The sequence below is a fragment of the Neolamprologus brichardi genome, chromosome 18, assembly GCF_056152115.1.
Source record: "Neolamprologus brichardi isolate AB-2024 chromosome 18, ASM5615211v1, whole genome shotgun sequence".
Lineage (NCBI taxonomy): Eukaryota > Metazoa > Chordata > Actinopteri > Cichliformes > Cichlidae > Neolamprologus > Neolamprologus brichardi.
Window position 1 is genome coordinate 1,675,725 of NC_142121.1, and position 16,526 is coordinate 1,692,250.

General features: G+C 40.4%; 1 protein-coding gene across 1 annotated transcript; it reads right to left on the minus strand.

Moving 5' to 3' along the window:
• Positions 1-3,508: 3,508 nt before the first annotated feature.
• Positions 3,509-13,678, minus strand: LOC148097241 (uncharacterized). The gene is made up of 4 exons (XM_087832377.1): positions 13,579-13,678; positions 8,154-9,832; positions 6,696-8,111; positions 3,509-3,727 (listed from the first exon to the last, which is right to left on the minus strand). The coding sequence occupies exons 1-4, from the start codon at positions 13,676-13,678 to the stop codon at positions 3,509-3,511; spliced, it is 3,414 nt and encodes a 1,137-aa protein (XP_087688503.1).
• Between the last annotated feature and the right edge of the window lie 2,848 nt (positions 13,679-16,526).

Here is a 16,526-nt window from a genome sequence, read left to right on the forward strand (position 1 = left end):
TTTTTAGTCACAGAAACAGGACGTCGAGTCAAATTTTATGAAATATTATAAACTGTTTTCATTATGAGGCTGTAATTAAAGCTGTTTAAATGCTGCTTTTATTTTAAGATTCTCACATCCCACCAACAAAGGTTTGTGTTGCTGAGGCAACAGGCAACATCCAAACATTACAACAGTAATGACTCAACACAAACACACACATATATTTATTTATTTATTCATTTGATGTGGTTTTGACATAATGACAAAAGATTCAGAGTAATAAAGCAGAAGTTTATTGTTAGTATATCTGAGCTGTGATGTGTTTATGATCTATTAATCATTCAGGCCGGCTCTGAACCACACAGTCCCATCGTGATGTCGGCTCAGGCCACAAACTGCAGCTTCATCTCAACATTTCATCACTAACTACATTTCTATGACATCACAGCAGGTAAAAAACTGAGCTGAAGGAATCATGCAGGGATCACAGGTCACCCTCTGACCTCCATCTACTTGGACAGACGAGCTGATCTTGTGTGGATGATGAAGTCTGCAGCACAGAGATCAAATTCAACTATTTAAACAACGTTTGATGCTTCTTAAACATTTTGTCATTTGTCACCAGCAGTGGGCAGAGGCTTTGTTGTGTTGATGTTGTCATTAATGTGCAGGTTTCTGTCTCTTTACAGTCCATCCACTCGTTCTGAAGTCCTCCAGGACTCTCTGTGCTTCTTGAACTGATCCTATCCTGACCTGACGGACGAGTTTAGCAGCAGAAGAGTTTAAACATGTCACTTCACTGGTACAGCTTTGTCTCCCAGTAACTCCTGCAGGCTTTGGTAATCTTCTACAGCATCTTACCAGACTGATGTTTTTTCTGAAGACAAACGTCTCCATAAAATCTGCAGGAGAATTTATCAACATTGGTTTTGTCCCATCCTCCATTTTCATTGAATCCTCAATGACATTTTGGAATTTTCTGGACGATCATCTTAAACTCCTGAATGTCTTCATATGTTTTCTCTTCAGACACCTCACAGTCAAACACACAGAAAGCTCCACACAAGCCTGAGCATCAACAATGTTTTAGTACCAAACTACTTGTTACTCAGTTTAGAGTCTCTGAAAATGAGGGACTGTGTATAGAAATGTCTGTAATTCTTAAACATTTACTTTAATTCACAAACGTGAATTAAAGCTAAAAATATGAACTTGATTCTGATTCTTTTATTTTTATTTATTTAAAATCCACTGTGGTAGTTTACAGAGACAAAACTATAGACCTTGTGTCTTTGTTCAGTAAGTTATGAATCTGACTGTAACGATAACATTGATATTTCTCATACGCTGTGTTCATCTGTCTTCAGACCACACCTATCTGTGCTTCTTCTACCTCTGATGTTGTTCAGTCACATTTAACTTCAAGTTGGTATTAAATGCAGTGAAATCTGTTTTCAAACAGCAGACAGTGTAGAAGCATGCAGGCATTATCTGATGAGCTGACATGAGACTGAAGCAGATCAGTGATGCTGACTGACTGAGAGGCCTGTTCACCAAAATCATCGTGCAGTTCAACTTTTTATGTTAATGAGAACATTACACTCACAAACTCATGATCATGTGACCATGATCTTAAAGCTAATCCAGCAGGTTTGAGTAATTATTAATGAATCAGAGCTCAAATTATATTACTTTAAAAACAAAGCAGGTCACCACAGCGTGCAGCTCCTGACACGACAAGGGATTCATGTCTCTGTTTAATCAAACACAACCTAATGACAGGACTGGCTGATGGAGGATAGAATGTATTTGTACCATTTGGGGTTACAGGGCTCCTAAATGTAATTAAAAGTGATTTGATTATTATTTATTAAACATCTACAGCTGAGGAGTTTTTAAAAGCACACAAGCAAAATTCACTGAAACCCTGAAACAGCTGTTATAATCTGTTTCCATCCTGGTCATCAGAGTTCACATTAGAAGCTACAATAAAGGCGTGTTTGGGTCTCTTAGGTTGAAGAATAAGAAGAAGCTGGAGCACATTGTTAGACAGCAAACAGCAGGTATAAAGCTAAATGATGTTGCCCTCCTGTGTAGAGGGAGGGCGACCCTGAAGGCAGGAAGGATTCGGGGTGACAGCTCACATCCTCTGTGAGTATCAGCTGTTGCCTTCAGGGACGAGCTATTCTTCACCTCGTTGCAGAACAAATAGATTTAAATGTAGATTTTTTAAATTCTATTATGGGATTTGTGTTTTTTGGCTGTATTTGTCGTGTGTTTATGCTGCTGCTACAAAGCAAATTGCCCCTCAAGGATCATAAAGTTTATGTTGATCTGAAAGGAGGAAGAAAGATTTAAAATGTCAGCAGAGTTTTAAAAATCAGCTCTTGCTGTAACTCACAGTGTGAATACAGAGCTCAGAACTGCCAGATTCAATGATTCTAATAAAATAATGTGTAATGTAGTAAATGCACAGACTAAAGGAGCACAGCTTCACTGGAAACATTCAAACATTGTTACAAACAGCTGCAGTTCAGTCACACGAGCTGGTTTCACACGGCTGAAGTTCTTCATGCTGCCTCTGCTGGAAGGGAGCGCCCTCTGTTGGGCTGCTGACCAAACTACAAGCACTGTGTTGAGTCACTGAGTGTAAATTTAAAAACTGTTTGAATAAATGTTTGAACTGTGAACAAACGCTGTGTCAGAGTGAGATTTTAGAATTGACATTTGTACTTAGAAACACAATCATATATGCTTAGAGTCTATACTTGTTTGCATATTGATAGAAGGTCTCATCCTTAGTAAGACTCTGTGTACTATGAGATGGGAGGACGTTCACTCCTTTTTCCAGAGTGTTCTGGCATACCTCACTTACATCCTTGGATCATGAGAGAGGTTGTATCTTCTCTTTCTGACGTATGGTATGGCAGACACATCTGTATGTTTGAGTATAAGAGCCTTTTCTTTAGGTGGACCGCTGTTTTGCCCCTGCAGTGGATTGTCTCTTTGTTCCAGCAAAGGGTTTTACTTAGATAAAGCTCACACACCGGCAGCACGAGTGGACAGGAAGCAAATGAAAATGAAGCTGTAAATGTGTAAATGACACGTCTGAGTTAGTAAAACTACGTCCCCTCACACAGATGATAAAACAGCTGCTCTCATATGTGTGATAAACATTTACTGTTTTTTATGAAGCAACAGAAAAATCCAGAAAAATTACAGGAAAGGAAACAAAAAGTAAAATTACACTTTTTAAATAAAAGCATAAAAATCAACAAAATAAAAAGTCCATTAACATCAACATCAGGAGTCACTGAGAAAATAAACGTAATATTAGATCAAACGTAAAGAATATAAAGAAGCTGAAAGTAAAAAGTAAAAAGTTGAACATTTTAATGTCCAATAAAATATAATCACACTTCTATGTTAAAGATGAATCAATTTTAAAATGAGATCTTATCAGGAAGCAAACAGTAAATAGGAGGGTTTTTTTTACATGTGTCGTTGTGCTGTTTCATGGATTTGGCTAAGCATTGACATCAAGTGATTCTTGATGACACAGGAGTTTCTTGCCTTGCTCTATTTTAGCCATTGTCTCTGCTTTTTCCTTCATGGACATCAGAGACTGAACTCGTCTCTTCCAGCCTGGTTCGCCCTCCGATTTCTCTTTTTCAATAAGCATGTTGATGCACTCTGTAGTGGACTGAGGGTTTGGCTTCAGTACTATCTCTTTGAGTCTGTTAAGTGTAACCACGGTGACTTCTGTTCCCACTTCCGCTAGTCCCTTTATTGTGGCGGGAATGAACCCCATATAACTTCCGGGTCAATCAGCTGCATCTTCCCTGCTTCCCCGGCTGCTGTTGTCCCTGTGGTTGGCGTACTTGTCAGATATTGACAAACTTTACATTGCATACTAGTTGACAACGTGCAATAACCCGGCCGATCCATTCATCTTTACACTACCTCACAATCGACTCAACGTTTTTTTTTTCCCCGCGATCAGCCCTGATCAGCGCGGGATGGCGAGCCACCCGGCCACCGCTATGTTGCGGTGGGAATCATAAACCTATGGACTGAATTACAAAAACTGTTGTCACGTGACCTATCACAGGTCCATGGAACTGAACCAAATCTCATGCTGGACTAAACCTCGTCCCACCTCCCTTTGGAACATGATAAGCTGTTTTGTATTGTTAGCATTATTTTGTTTGTGATATATTATACATATATATTTTTTTGTATATCTGTCTCTATTTTCATCATAACAAACACAATATATATTTTTGAGCTCTACTTTTGGTTTCCTGTGTTTTCTTCACACACTCAGGCTCCATAGTCGAGACTACTTCTGAGAGCTCATTGTCTATGTAGCTGCAGTCAGGCGCCCTGGTCCTTCAACCGCGTTACAAGTGGCGAGCCAGCCAGGAGCCTTTGTGTGTTTTTTGGGGTCATAAATACGATTTTTCTTTACTTAATTGCTTCGTTTTGGCTGAAAATCAGAAATGGATTCAGTTGCACTTTCCGGCATAAATATATCACAGTCTGTGATGATTTCCGGTGTGTCTAACACAAAAGCTGATAACGAAATACTTGATTACTTGCGTACTTATGGTAATCTTAAGCGTCATTTTTACGTAAATGATCCTGCGAGTACTTTCTTTAAAAACCTGATCGCTGAGTTTGTGGATACCTCTGCTTTTACAACTCTAGAGCCGCTTCTGCCTTACACCCACTGTTCTAAAATTGTTGCCGACCTTGTCTTCCGCGTCACAGCTTTGGCCTGTGAGTACGCTGCCACAGAGGACAGCAGCAGTCCCCCTCCCAATTACCTCAAGGAGCTCAAGCATATTGCTGATCGTAGCGGGCACCGGTTTGAAGATGTCTTGAAGACAGTAATGGGGCGGATCGGTCAACATTTGCAATTGAAATGGAGGAGAAGGATAAAGCAAAGACTGCCTTTGTCTGCCCATTAGGATTTTGGGAATTTAATCGGATGCCACAGGGGATTACTAATGCACCAAGCACATTCCAACGGCTAATGGAAAAATGCATGGGAGAATTGAATCTAAAAGAAGTCCTGGTTTTCATTGACGATCTCATTGTTTTTGCACCAACTCTTGAGGAACATGAAGCTCGCCTGATGAACGTTCTCACCAGACTGAAAGATTTTGGCTTGAAGCTTTCACTTGAGAAATGCATGTTCTTCCAGACATCTGTGAAGTATCTGGGCCATGTAGTGTCCCAGGCTGGTGTTGAAACTGATCCGGACAAGATTTCCACACTCACTTCTTGGCCAGTGCCGAAAAACTTGAAGGAATTAAGATCTTTCCTTGGTTTTGCTGGGTACTACAGACGTTTTGTCCAGGGGTATTCAGCCATTGTCAAGCCGTTGCATGATCTCACTGCTGGTTATCCACCTTCCCAGAGGAAACTGAGACGAACAGTAAAGCCAGAGAATTACCTCAACCCCAAAGAGCCATTTGGAGGACGATGGACGCAAATGTGTCAACAAGCTTTTGAGTCCATTATTGACAACCTAACTTCTGCCCCAGTTCTGGCATTTGCTGATCCCAGAAAACCATACACACTCCACACTGATGCCAGTGCCACAGGTCTTGGTGCGGTGCTGTATCAAGAGCAGGATGGAAAAAACAGAGTTGTAGCATATGCCAGCAGAGGTCTTTCCCAGAGTGAGTCAAAGTATCCCGCCCACAAATTGGAGTTTCTTGCTTTGAAATGGGCGGTGACTGAAAAATTCCACGACTATCTTTATGGTGCTCAGTTTACAGTTGTGACCGACAGCAACCCATTAACATACCTCTTATCATCAGCAAAACTTGACGCTACCGGTTACAGATGGCTTTCAGCTTTGTCCACTTTCACCTTCAAATTAATCTACAGAGCAGGAAAGCAGAACTCGGATGCTGATGGTCTGTCTCACCGACCTCATGGTGGATTGTCTGATGATCCTCTGTCACAGAAAGAACGTGAGCGAATCTGGAGATTCGCATGGCAATATCTCAATGAACCAGATCATGTCTCTATTGACCAGCATACCATCAACGCAGTTTGTGACCGTCATCTGGTGTACAGTTCAAGCACTAATCCTGATCTTGCGCTGGTGTTATCCATGTCTGTCAATGTCAACAGTCTGCCTGACAGTTTCACGGACGACATCCAGTTCACCTCCATGGTACTCCCCCAAATCTCAACAGCTGACCTTGCAGACAAACAACGCCTTGACTCTGTCATTCGGCATGTCATAGCTCAGGTTGAGCGAGGAGAGTCACCACCGCCATTCCTGAGGGAAGAACTTCCCGAACTACCTCTATTACTGCGAGAAGTAAATAAACTGGAGCTCCATAACACCCTTCTCGTCAGGAAGAGACAAGTGGGAAGTGACTTCACCTACCAGCTAGTGCTACCCGAGGAATATCGACCAGTTGTATTACACCACCTACATGATCAAATGGGTCACATGGGAATTGACAGAACGCTGGACTTGGTCCGTTCCCGGTTTTATTGGCCTAAGATGACTAGTGATGTGGTCAATAAAATAAGACACTGCGAAAGATGTGTGAGACGCAAATCCCCATCTGAACGAGCCGCACCTCTGGTCAATATCAAAACCTCTCATCCCATGGAACTGGTGTGTATGGATTTTCTCTCTTTACATAAGACTCGCGTTACATACATTTCTCGCGTTACATAAGACACTTGGCAGATCTCTCCATCAGTTTCACTACGTCAGCCTGCAAACAGTCGTACTCAGCCTTCAGTTTGTCAACCAGTCCCTGAACAGTCATCTTCTCTCCTCTGGCTCTATCATACTTTTCTCTCATCTCTTTTATTGTTCTTTTCTCTTTAATGTCTGTATAGCCCCATTTATACTTCTGGTTAAAGTGCACATTCCAAATACATTTGCCTGGACACTGAGTACAATATCCATTTGATCCCATTGCTTCACACTTTCTTTTATCTGCATCATATGGTCTGCTACAGGGATAGTGACAGGTGTAATGACACTGCTGACAGTTGGTGATGTAGTATCCAGAGCCACAAATGGCCGACTGAAAAGGCTTTTTGACAGTAACTTCAAACTCAAAGTTCTCATTTCTCTTCATCTCTGCTTCATATATGTTAAGTTTCTCACTCGTCTCGTTTATCTCCTCAAGCTTGGCTAACCAAAGTTTCACCTGCTCCTGCATTTTCTCAACTGAAATCTCGAGCTGCTTTCTTTCTCTGAGGACTTCCTTTGTCAGTGTCAAGCTTTTGGTTTCTATGACACTCAGTGCAGCAAAAAACCTCTTCATGTTTTTTGTCCCCATCTCCCATAACATCTGATCAAAGTCTCCTTCATCATCATCATCATCATCATCATCATCATCATCACTCATGCTTTCTGCTACAGCTGATTTGTTATTTGCAAACAGTGCTGAGTTATTGAATTTGAAGTGAACCGGCAGTCCGTCTTTTGTTTTAGGACATGGGACTCCTGCAGCATTGATCGCCTCTAGAACTGGAGGTCGCTGACCGTCTGCAAATGTCACAAGAACCCTGATGTTTTCTGCCACATCTTTGCCAAAGATTGAGAGCACTGAATCAAACACGTATTTTTGTGTTGGTGTGAGTCGTGCTAAAGCAGCCTGAGCTACAAAACACACAGCATCAATGTCAGTGACACCACCCTGAGCAGAGAAGAGATTACGTAGCTGCTCTGTGATCGCTCTGTCTCTTTCTATGCCTCTTGTATCTCCAAAGCCTGGAGTGTCAATAATGGTCAGAGAGAACGGGATTTTAAATCCATCCTGGTGGTTGATTTTGTAAACAGTGACGTCAGAGGTCTGACTGTGAGCTCGTGATGTTGACTGATCCTCATTAATGAATTTAAACCTGAAACTGTCCTCCCACTCGACACCAACAATGTAGTTGATCATCCCATCGATCAGAGTGGACTTTCCTGATCCTGTCGCTCCAAAAAGTATTATTGTACGATTCGGCCTCGTGCTTTGTTCTCCAAAGTTAAACTTCCTGCATCCATCTATGTTCATGTGTTCTTCTGTCAGAGGCAGTTTGTAAAATGAGGGGAAATCAGATTTGATCTTTTCACTTTTATCTCTCAGTTTTTCTGCCAAACATGTTTCTTTGTTTCTGCCACTTGAAGTTGTTTTAATAGAAACTTGATTATCCGGCCCGACACCTGCTGAGGTCACTGCTCTGCATCTGAACACATACTCTGTGTTTGGCTTCAGATCTCTCACTGTGACTTCTTCAACTTCTGTCTTCTGCTGCCATCCATCCTCTCCACTGACACAGTACTCAACAGAGTAGGAGGTGATGTTCTCTGCTCCAAACCTGGGTGGAGAAATCTTCAGTGTCACACTGTTGTGGTTTATGTCAGCTGCTGTCACAGTTTCAGGCTTTGAAGGAGGCTCAAAGTTCTCACTGACAGCAAATCCACCTTCATAAAGGTAGATGCTGGAACCTTCCTGGGTCTCATCAGTTAACCCCACTGTCAGGAACCTAATGTTCTTGTTCTCCTCGTTGGCCTCTGCAAAATCACTGAAGAGTTTTGCTTTTCTCCTCATTTCAGCCGTTACTTCTTTTGAGGCGTACCATTGTTCCTTCTCTACATCATGAGTGTGAGGATCTTGAAGGTCTGGGTTGGTTTTTCCTTTTAAGTATTGTGATAAAGCTGAGAGGTACGGTTCATCCTTTCCCAGAGAGGTGAAAACAAAACACACAACATGATCTGCATTGAGACTTTCCTTGTACAGATCATTTTGAGACGAGATGATTTTGGTGTTTTTCATGTTTTTGGTGACAGATTTTAAGATACTGATTTCTCTCTCTTTACAGTCCATCCACTCGTTCAGGTTTTTGCTGCTGAAAGATGAAGAATGTCTCTTCTTCAGGATCTCTGCAAGCTCAGCTTCCTTTTCTCCTCCTCCTCGGATTGATGGAAGTTTCTTTCCCAAAGTCTGTTGGAATTCCAGTTTGAACTCAGAGCACATTTCTTTGAAAGATTTAATTTTTTTACCAATCTGTGGGAACTGCTGTGCAGTGCTGGTTCTCAGTACATCATTGTTCCTCATTTCCAGCTCACTGAAGTCCTCCAGGACTCTCTGTGCTTCTTGAACTAATCCTATACTGATCTGACGGACGAGTTTAGCAGCAGAAGAATCTAAAGCTGTCAGTGGCAGCAGCCAGACCTTCACTGGTACAGCTTTGGCTCCCAGTAATCCTGGCAGGCTTTGGTAGGCTTCTACTGCACCTTTAAAGGTTGTTGGTGGTTTTGGAAGACAGAAGTCTCCATAAAATTTACAGGAGAATTTATGAACACTTTCTTTGTCCTTCTCTTCCATCTTCAGGGAACCTTCACCTTCTACAGAAAGTAAGGGAATCTTCTCGATGGTCACCTTCAAGTTGCCCTGAACATCTTGATGATTTTCCTGTTCAGAAACTTCACGGTCAAACACAAAGAAAGCTTGTGCTCCATAAAGAATAGCTGTGACTACATGTGTTGCTAAGCCTTGATCAAAAACATATGGATGCTTCACTTTTTTTGTTCCAAGATGCTTCATGGACAGCTCCTGGATCTTTGTGGTTGCCTTGTACTTCAGTGTTACTCTGGCCTGATTTCTGGAAGATTTACTATCATTCAGATATTTGGCAGATCCATCAACTTGAACCAGTCCACCCAGGAAACTTGCCTTCAGTGAAGCATCAACATTTAGAGCTGAAGATTTGTCTGAAATTGATTCAGATGCAACAATTTCAAAATCATTAGAGGCCTGTGGTCTTTCTCCAACATCTTTCATCAGGTCATCATGATCCCACAGAGTCATTCCTGTAACGACATAGACAGACTTCATTTAATCCCACACTAGGAAAATGAAAACAGAAAAAAAAGATGAGAAGAAAAAAAGCCAAAATACTATACTGTGTACAGATGGTTACTGTATACACTAAAATACCACAAGGTTGCTGCTATTATTATTATTATTATATAAATAAAGTGCAGTGGGAGTAATATTAATACACATGTATTTTTTAAACAGTATTTAAAAAAAGGAGAACTCAAGTTCAGCTTCCTGAACAATCAAAACACGGAGATCATTATAGATAATACAATTATTGCAACAGTCTCTTCATGATGTATAATCACCAGTGCTGATAATTTGGAACCTTATAAACCACATATGTCTAATCTCCCTTGTCCATAAATCCTGAGTCAGTTCATAATACAGTTCCTTTATCAACTCCTTAAACATATTATAGGCAGAGTGATCTTCTTTTTTCATGGGTAACAGCACAGCAACAGCTGAGATCTCAGTCGTTTCTGTTCTGTGTAGTTTAACCTCAACAGCAAGAAAGTTTTACACTGATATATCGTGTGAGCTAGAGAATCTGGGGATCGATTCACCAGTCTAACAAAAGATTCACTTCTCCATCTTATCCACAGCCTCCCTTTTAAAAGTTCCTAAATAATACAGTTTATTTTTAAAAAGTACATAGTACACAGTTGTCTAAGGAGCTTGGAAAGAAAAGCGTCTGGACTTCTTTAAGTTGCTTGAAAATGTGTCACCTCTCATCTGAGAAGCTTCTTCAGTTCTAAGGTCAAATGGTGGAGAGTCCCAGATTTAAGCCCTGTGGGAGTGCCCCCCCACCTGATAGGGACATGGACACCCTAATGATCCTAAACAATTAGACCTAATCACACAAGTCAAGGTGTAAAAAGGGTTTCGGGTGAGCTCACTGTACAACCTGGCCCCACCCTATCATATGATTTTCCTGAGGTCAGATGTCCCAGGGAGTGAGTGGGCGTTAAGGCGTCTGGGAAAGACCTCAGAGCTGGATTATAGATGGCAGACAGTTGGTGTTGTAAGCCCCGCCCTCTGTTGAAAGATGGTTGTTCACAGTGGACATAAATGGCTTCATTTACTCCTCTTTCAAACCATCTGTCTTCTCTGTCCTAAATGTGAAGAGCCACCTCGATGAGACAAGACCATCTCCAAAGGACAAAGTTCACTCTTTTGAGGATGCCAATATCAACGTTTTCATTCAAGGTATTTCATAGAGCAAAGCAACAAAAACAGCACAAAATATAGGAAGGAAAAATATCTCATATTTTTGCTAAATCTTCAACTTCATGTGACTTAAATGGATGAACAGGAGAGAAGCCTGAATGAGTAAAAACAGGAGAGTCAGGATCCAGTAAGTTATTAATTTTTATTATTTGACAAAATAAAATCTTTGAAGTAAATGTTTTGCTCCACAGCTTTCAGCAATCAAGATCTGGAGTGGAAGTTAAAAAAAAAAAAGCCTAGCATAATTACCTGGAATGGGATGAACTGTCTCACCAGCTGACAAATAGTTTCTGGATTTACTGTTCTAGTATGTTTTTGCAGAAAGCAGCTTTGGGATCGCTGGATCTGAATAATGGGGCACATTTCCCATACAGATATTCATAGGTCCAAACAGCAGTATAGTGTTGTGCCCTTTCTCAAAGGAAAAGTGGAGACAAGGCAGGAAGGTTAAAGCTGAGGGGACGAGGTGGAGATATTTGTTTTGTCTCTTTAAAAAAATGTCTTCCAATCCAACTAAACTGCGTATATTCTGAGGAACATTCAAACATATCTAGAATTTCCTTGCTGTTTGGGAAACTTCACAACACATATATAATCCCCTCATCTCTACAACTAATCAACAAAACACTTGTAAACTTTGAAAGATTCTGTTAACCAATGATCTGTTATTAAACTGAACCACATTTTGGTGCAAAAACTAAATGGAGAAAAACAAACAAACAAAAACAAACAGAAGTTTTCCTTGAAAAAATAAATAAATAAAAAGACTTTCAATTAACTTTAATAAAATGAGATTAATTGTAGCCGTTTAACTGACATTTGAATGTTGTAGATTACAGATTTGCAGGATGAAAAACAAACTACATGAATGTGATCCATGGTGTTTTGCGGTGTTCTGGATAATTTCACTTGTGTTGATTATGAAATGTTAAATACTGTAAATCCATCGTTTCTAAAATACTGTGATTACCTGCGTGCATTTTGTATTTTATATTCCTTGTTGGCTCTGAAAGAAAAACTCCTACAAATGCACATGATCTATAAAAGTAACTGCATCCATGTCCTTTGCCTTAAGGAAGAGGCACAGTGTTAGTTTTAAAACGGAAAGACGTAGACAAGGAGGTTTTGGTGGCTGGCCTTATTGCTTTGTATTTGAAAGAATTTCTCTTTCACAGCATTAAAGGAGAATATTTAATTCAGTCACACAAACATGATTTACTAAGTCTAATGCTAACTTTTGATGCTGAAAGAAGCACATATTATTTTGATTGTGGGGTTTGTGATAGTTGGTGTATAAGTGTGATGGGTCACAGCTTTAAGTGGAGTCCTGTAACTCTTCACTCCATCCTCACAATGAGTGCTTAGAGATAAGTCCTCTTCTGCTCCTCAGTGATAATACTCAGATCATATTGTAACTTGAACTGAACTAAAGTGTGTTTCAGGTTTTTAGCTAGATTTCTGCACACAGATTACATACCATACTAAAATATCAAAATGCAGCTGTTAATTAAACTGAGTTTTATCAGTTAAATGTCTGAAATACACAACATCAACAAATAAGTTACTGCCACCTCACAACCTGCAGAAAAACAAGCACAACTTGCATAATTACACACTGCACAGTAACTGTGCTCATTAACAAAGGGAGGGCTCAGCGTTTGAAGGTAAATAATGTTTGATATTTTTCTGCACATCCTACAGGTTGTCTGATTTCAGGCTTATATGGTGGAATAGTTTGTAATAATGCAGCTGTAATCTGGATAAATTCTGCACCCCACCTGTATCTCAGTCCTCAGGACCTCACACAATCTTTCTATCAGAAGAGTTATCCTTCATCTCAAAATCATACTGACTCTTCTTCAGCATCGTCTCATTTAACTGCCACACTGTTTTCAGAGAGAAACGTGTAAAACCTGTTTGACTATATTATTTTTGTTTGGACATAATTTGCTTCCTCATTGGCTGCTTGTTTCTGAGCCACTAATTTGAGCAGCTTTTAGTAAGTAATTATTGAAATGAACTGACTGCATCTTTGTATATCATTAGGTGGATTGTTAAATCACCCAAAGGACTTCCATGGGCAAAATGCGTCATCAACTACTTCCCCCACAAAACTGATTGAGTGCCTCTTTGGTAAATGCCAATAGATTTTTTTTGTGTGTGTGTATGTTCTGTGGTTTTGCGTTGGCACAGACTTTTACTAAATCTTGTTTTTATTAACTTTCTTGCATGAAATATTCTTAAAGTGAGAACTACATTTCAGCTCTCCATATTTTACTTCTGGATAAAAATGGCAGAGCATCACTACATTATGTTCCAGCAGGACCACCCCTCTGCTCATATTATAGATGTTGTCCCATGCTGATACTTTCTTGTTCCCCACTGACTTCTTTTTGTCCCACTGTACCTGAACTAGCAAAGTATTTCTTGGCTAACTGTGTTGTCATGTCACTTTTTTCTTTTCTGGAAAAAATATATCTGTATAATCTATATATTGAATTCTTACCTGGGATCAGTGAGTCTTTGCGGCAGTCATACAGCATTCCAAGACTGAAAGGCCGGCCGAGTGCCGCCACCTCCATCGTACTGCCAGATTCAGAGTCCATGGCTCAGTCTGAACAGGACCAAATGAACAGCTTGTTAGTTTGTTTCTCTTCTATTCAATTCAATTCAATTCAATTCAATTTTATTTATATAGCGCCAAATCACAACAAATGTCGCCTCAAGGCGCTTCATAGATACAGAGAAAAGCCCAACAATCATATGACCCCCTATGAGCAAGCACTTTGGCGACAGTGGGAAGGAAAAACTCCCTTTTAACAGGAAGAAACCTCCGGCAGAACCAGGCTCAGGGAGGGGCGGCCATCTGCTGCGACCGGTTGGGGTGAGAGAAGGAAGACAGGATAAAGACATGCTGTGGAAGAGAGACAGAGATTAATAACAGATACGATTCAATACAGAGAGGTCTGTTAACACATAGTGAGTGAGAAAGGTGACTGGAAAGGAAAAACTCAATGCATCATGGGAATCCCCCGGCAGCCTACATCTATTGCAGCATAACTAAGGGAGGATTCAGGGTCACCTGGTCCAGCCCTAACTATATGCTTTAGCAAAAAGGAAAGTTTGAAGCCTAATCTTAAAAGTAGAGATAGTGTCTGTCTCCCGAATCCAAACTGGAAGCTGGTTCCACAGAAGAGGGGCCTGAAAACTGAAGGCTCTCCCTCCCATTCTACTTTTAAATACTCTAGGAACAACAAGTAGGCCTGCAGAGCGAGAGCGAAGTGCTCTAATAGGGTGATATGGTACTACAAGGTCATTAAGATAAGATGGGGCCTGATTATTTAAGACCTTGTATGTGAGGAGCAGGATTTTGAATTCAATTCTGGATTTAACAGGAAGCCAATGAAGGGAAGCCAAAACAGGAGAAATATGCTCTCTCTTTCTAGTCCCTGTCAGTACTCTTGCTGCAGCATTTTGGATTAACTGAAGGCTTTTCAGTGAGTTTTTTGGACATCCTGATAATAATGAATTGCAGTAGTCCAGCCTGGAAGTAATAAATGCATGAACTAGTTTTTCAGCGTCACTCTGAGACAGGATATTTCTAATTTTAGAGATGTTGCGCAAATGGAAGAACGCAGTCTTACATATTTGTTTAATATGTGCGTTGAAGGACATATCCTGGTCAAAAATGACTCCAAGGTTCCTCACAGTGTTACTGGAGGCCAAGGTAATGCCATCCAGAGTAAGAATCTGGTTAGATACCAAATTTCTAAGCTTTTCAGTGCCGAGTACAATGACCTCAGTTTTATCTGAGTTGAGAAGCAGAAAGTTAGTGGCCATCCAAGTCTTTATGTCTTTAAGACATTCCTGCAGTTTAACTAATTGGTGTGTGTTATCTGGCTTCATGGACAGATAGAGCTGGGTGTCATCTGCATAGCAGTGAAAATGTATGCTATGTCTTCTAATGATGCTGCCTAGGGGAAGCATGTATAATGTAAACAGAATTGGTCCTAGCACTGAACCCTGTGGAACTCCATAATTAACCTCAGTGTGTGAAGAGGACTCTCCATTTACATGCACAAATTGGAGTCTATTAGATAGATATGATACAAACCACTGCAGTGCAATACCTGTAATACCTACAGCATGTTCTAATCGCTCTAATAGAATATTATGGTCAACAGTATCGAATGCTGCACTAAGGTCAAGAAGGACAAGCACAGAGATGAGTCCACTGTCAGAGGCCATAAGAAGATCATTTGTAACCTTCACTAAAGCTGTTTCTGTGCTGTGATGAGCTCTGAAACCTGACTGAAACTCTTCAAATAAACCATTCCTCTGCAGATGATCTGTTAGCTGTTTGACAACTACTCTTTCAAGGATTTTTGATATGAAAGGAAGGTTGGAGATTGGCCTATAATTAGCTAAGACTGCTGGGTCTAGAGATGGCTTTTTGAGTAAAGGTTTAACTGCAACCACCTTGAAGGCCTGTGGTACATAGCCGATTATTAGAGATAGGTTGATCATATATAAGATCGAAGAATTAATCAATGGCAGAACTTCTTTGAGCAGTTTTGTAGGAATGGGGTCTAAAAGACACGTTGATGGTTTGGAGGAAGTAATTATTGACATTAACTCAGAAAGATCGATTGGAAAAAAAGAGTCTAACTTAACATCAATGGAACTACAAGTAGCTGTAGATAATATTACATCTGTGGGATGATTATTGGTAATTTTTTCTCTAATGATAAAAATTTTATTTGTGAAGAAGTTCATGAAGTCATCACTAGTTAACGTTAAAGGGATGGTTGGCTCAAAAGAGCTCTGGCTTTTTGTCAGCCTGGCTACAGTGCTGAAGAGAAACCTGGGGTTGTTCTTATTTTCTTCAATCAGTGATGAGTAGTAAGCTGTTCTGGCTTTGCGGAGGGCTTTCTTATAAAGCAACAAACTATTTCTCCAGGCTAAATGATGATCCTCTAAATTTGTGACACGCCATTTCCTCTCCAGATTACGAGTCGTCTGCTTGAGGGTACGTGTTTGAGAATTATACCACGGGGTCAGGTACTTCTGATTAGAGACCTTAGTTTTCACTGGAGCTACAGTATCCAGAGTCGTACGTAGTGAGGAGGTGAAATTATTAACAAGATAATCGACCTCTGTTGGGGTAGCGTTCAGATAGCTGCTCTGCTCTGTGTTGGTACAGGGCATTGACGATGATAACAGTGGCTGGATTATATTCTTAAACTTAGTTACAGCGCTTTCAGAAAGACATCTACTTTGATAAAGTCCACTCTCCACTGCTGCATAATCAATTATTGTAAATGTAAATGTTATCAAGAAATGATCAGACAGGAGAGGGTTTTCAGGAAACACTGTTAAATGTTCAGTTTCTATGCCATATGTTAAAACCAGATCTAGAGTGTGATTAAAGTGGTGGGTGGGTTCTTTTACATT

What these genes read in the sequence shown, in the direction of transcription:
- LOC148097241 (XM_087832377.1), bottom strand. Translation starts at nt 13,678, where the DNA reads ATGGACTCTGAATCTGGCAGTACGATGGAGGTGGCGGCACTCGGCCGG. An exon ending in CGGATAATCAAGTTTCTATT is followed by an intron (nt 8,112 to 8,153) that starts AAAACAACTTCA and finishes ACATGTTTGGCA; the next exon opens with GAAAAACTGAGAGATAAAAG. An exon ending in TGGAGAGATCTGCCAAGTGT is followed by an intron (nt 3,728 to 6,695) that starts CTTATGTAACGC and finishes ACCGTGGTTACA; the next exon opens with CTTAACAGACTCAAAGAGAT.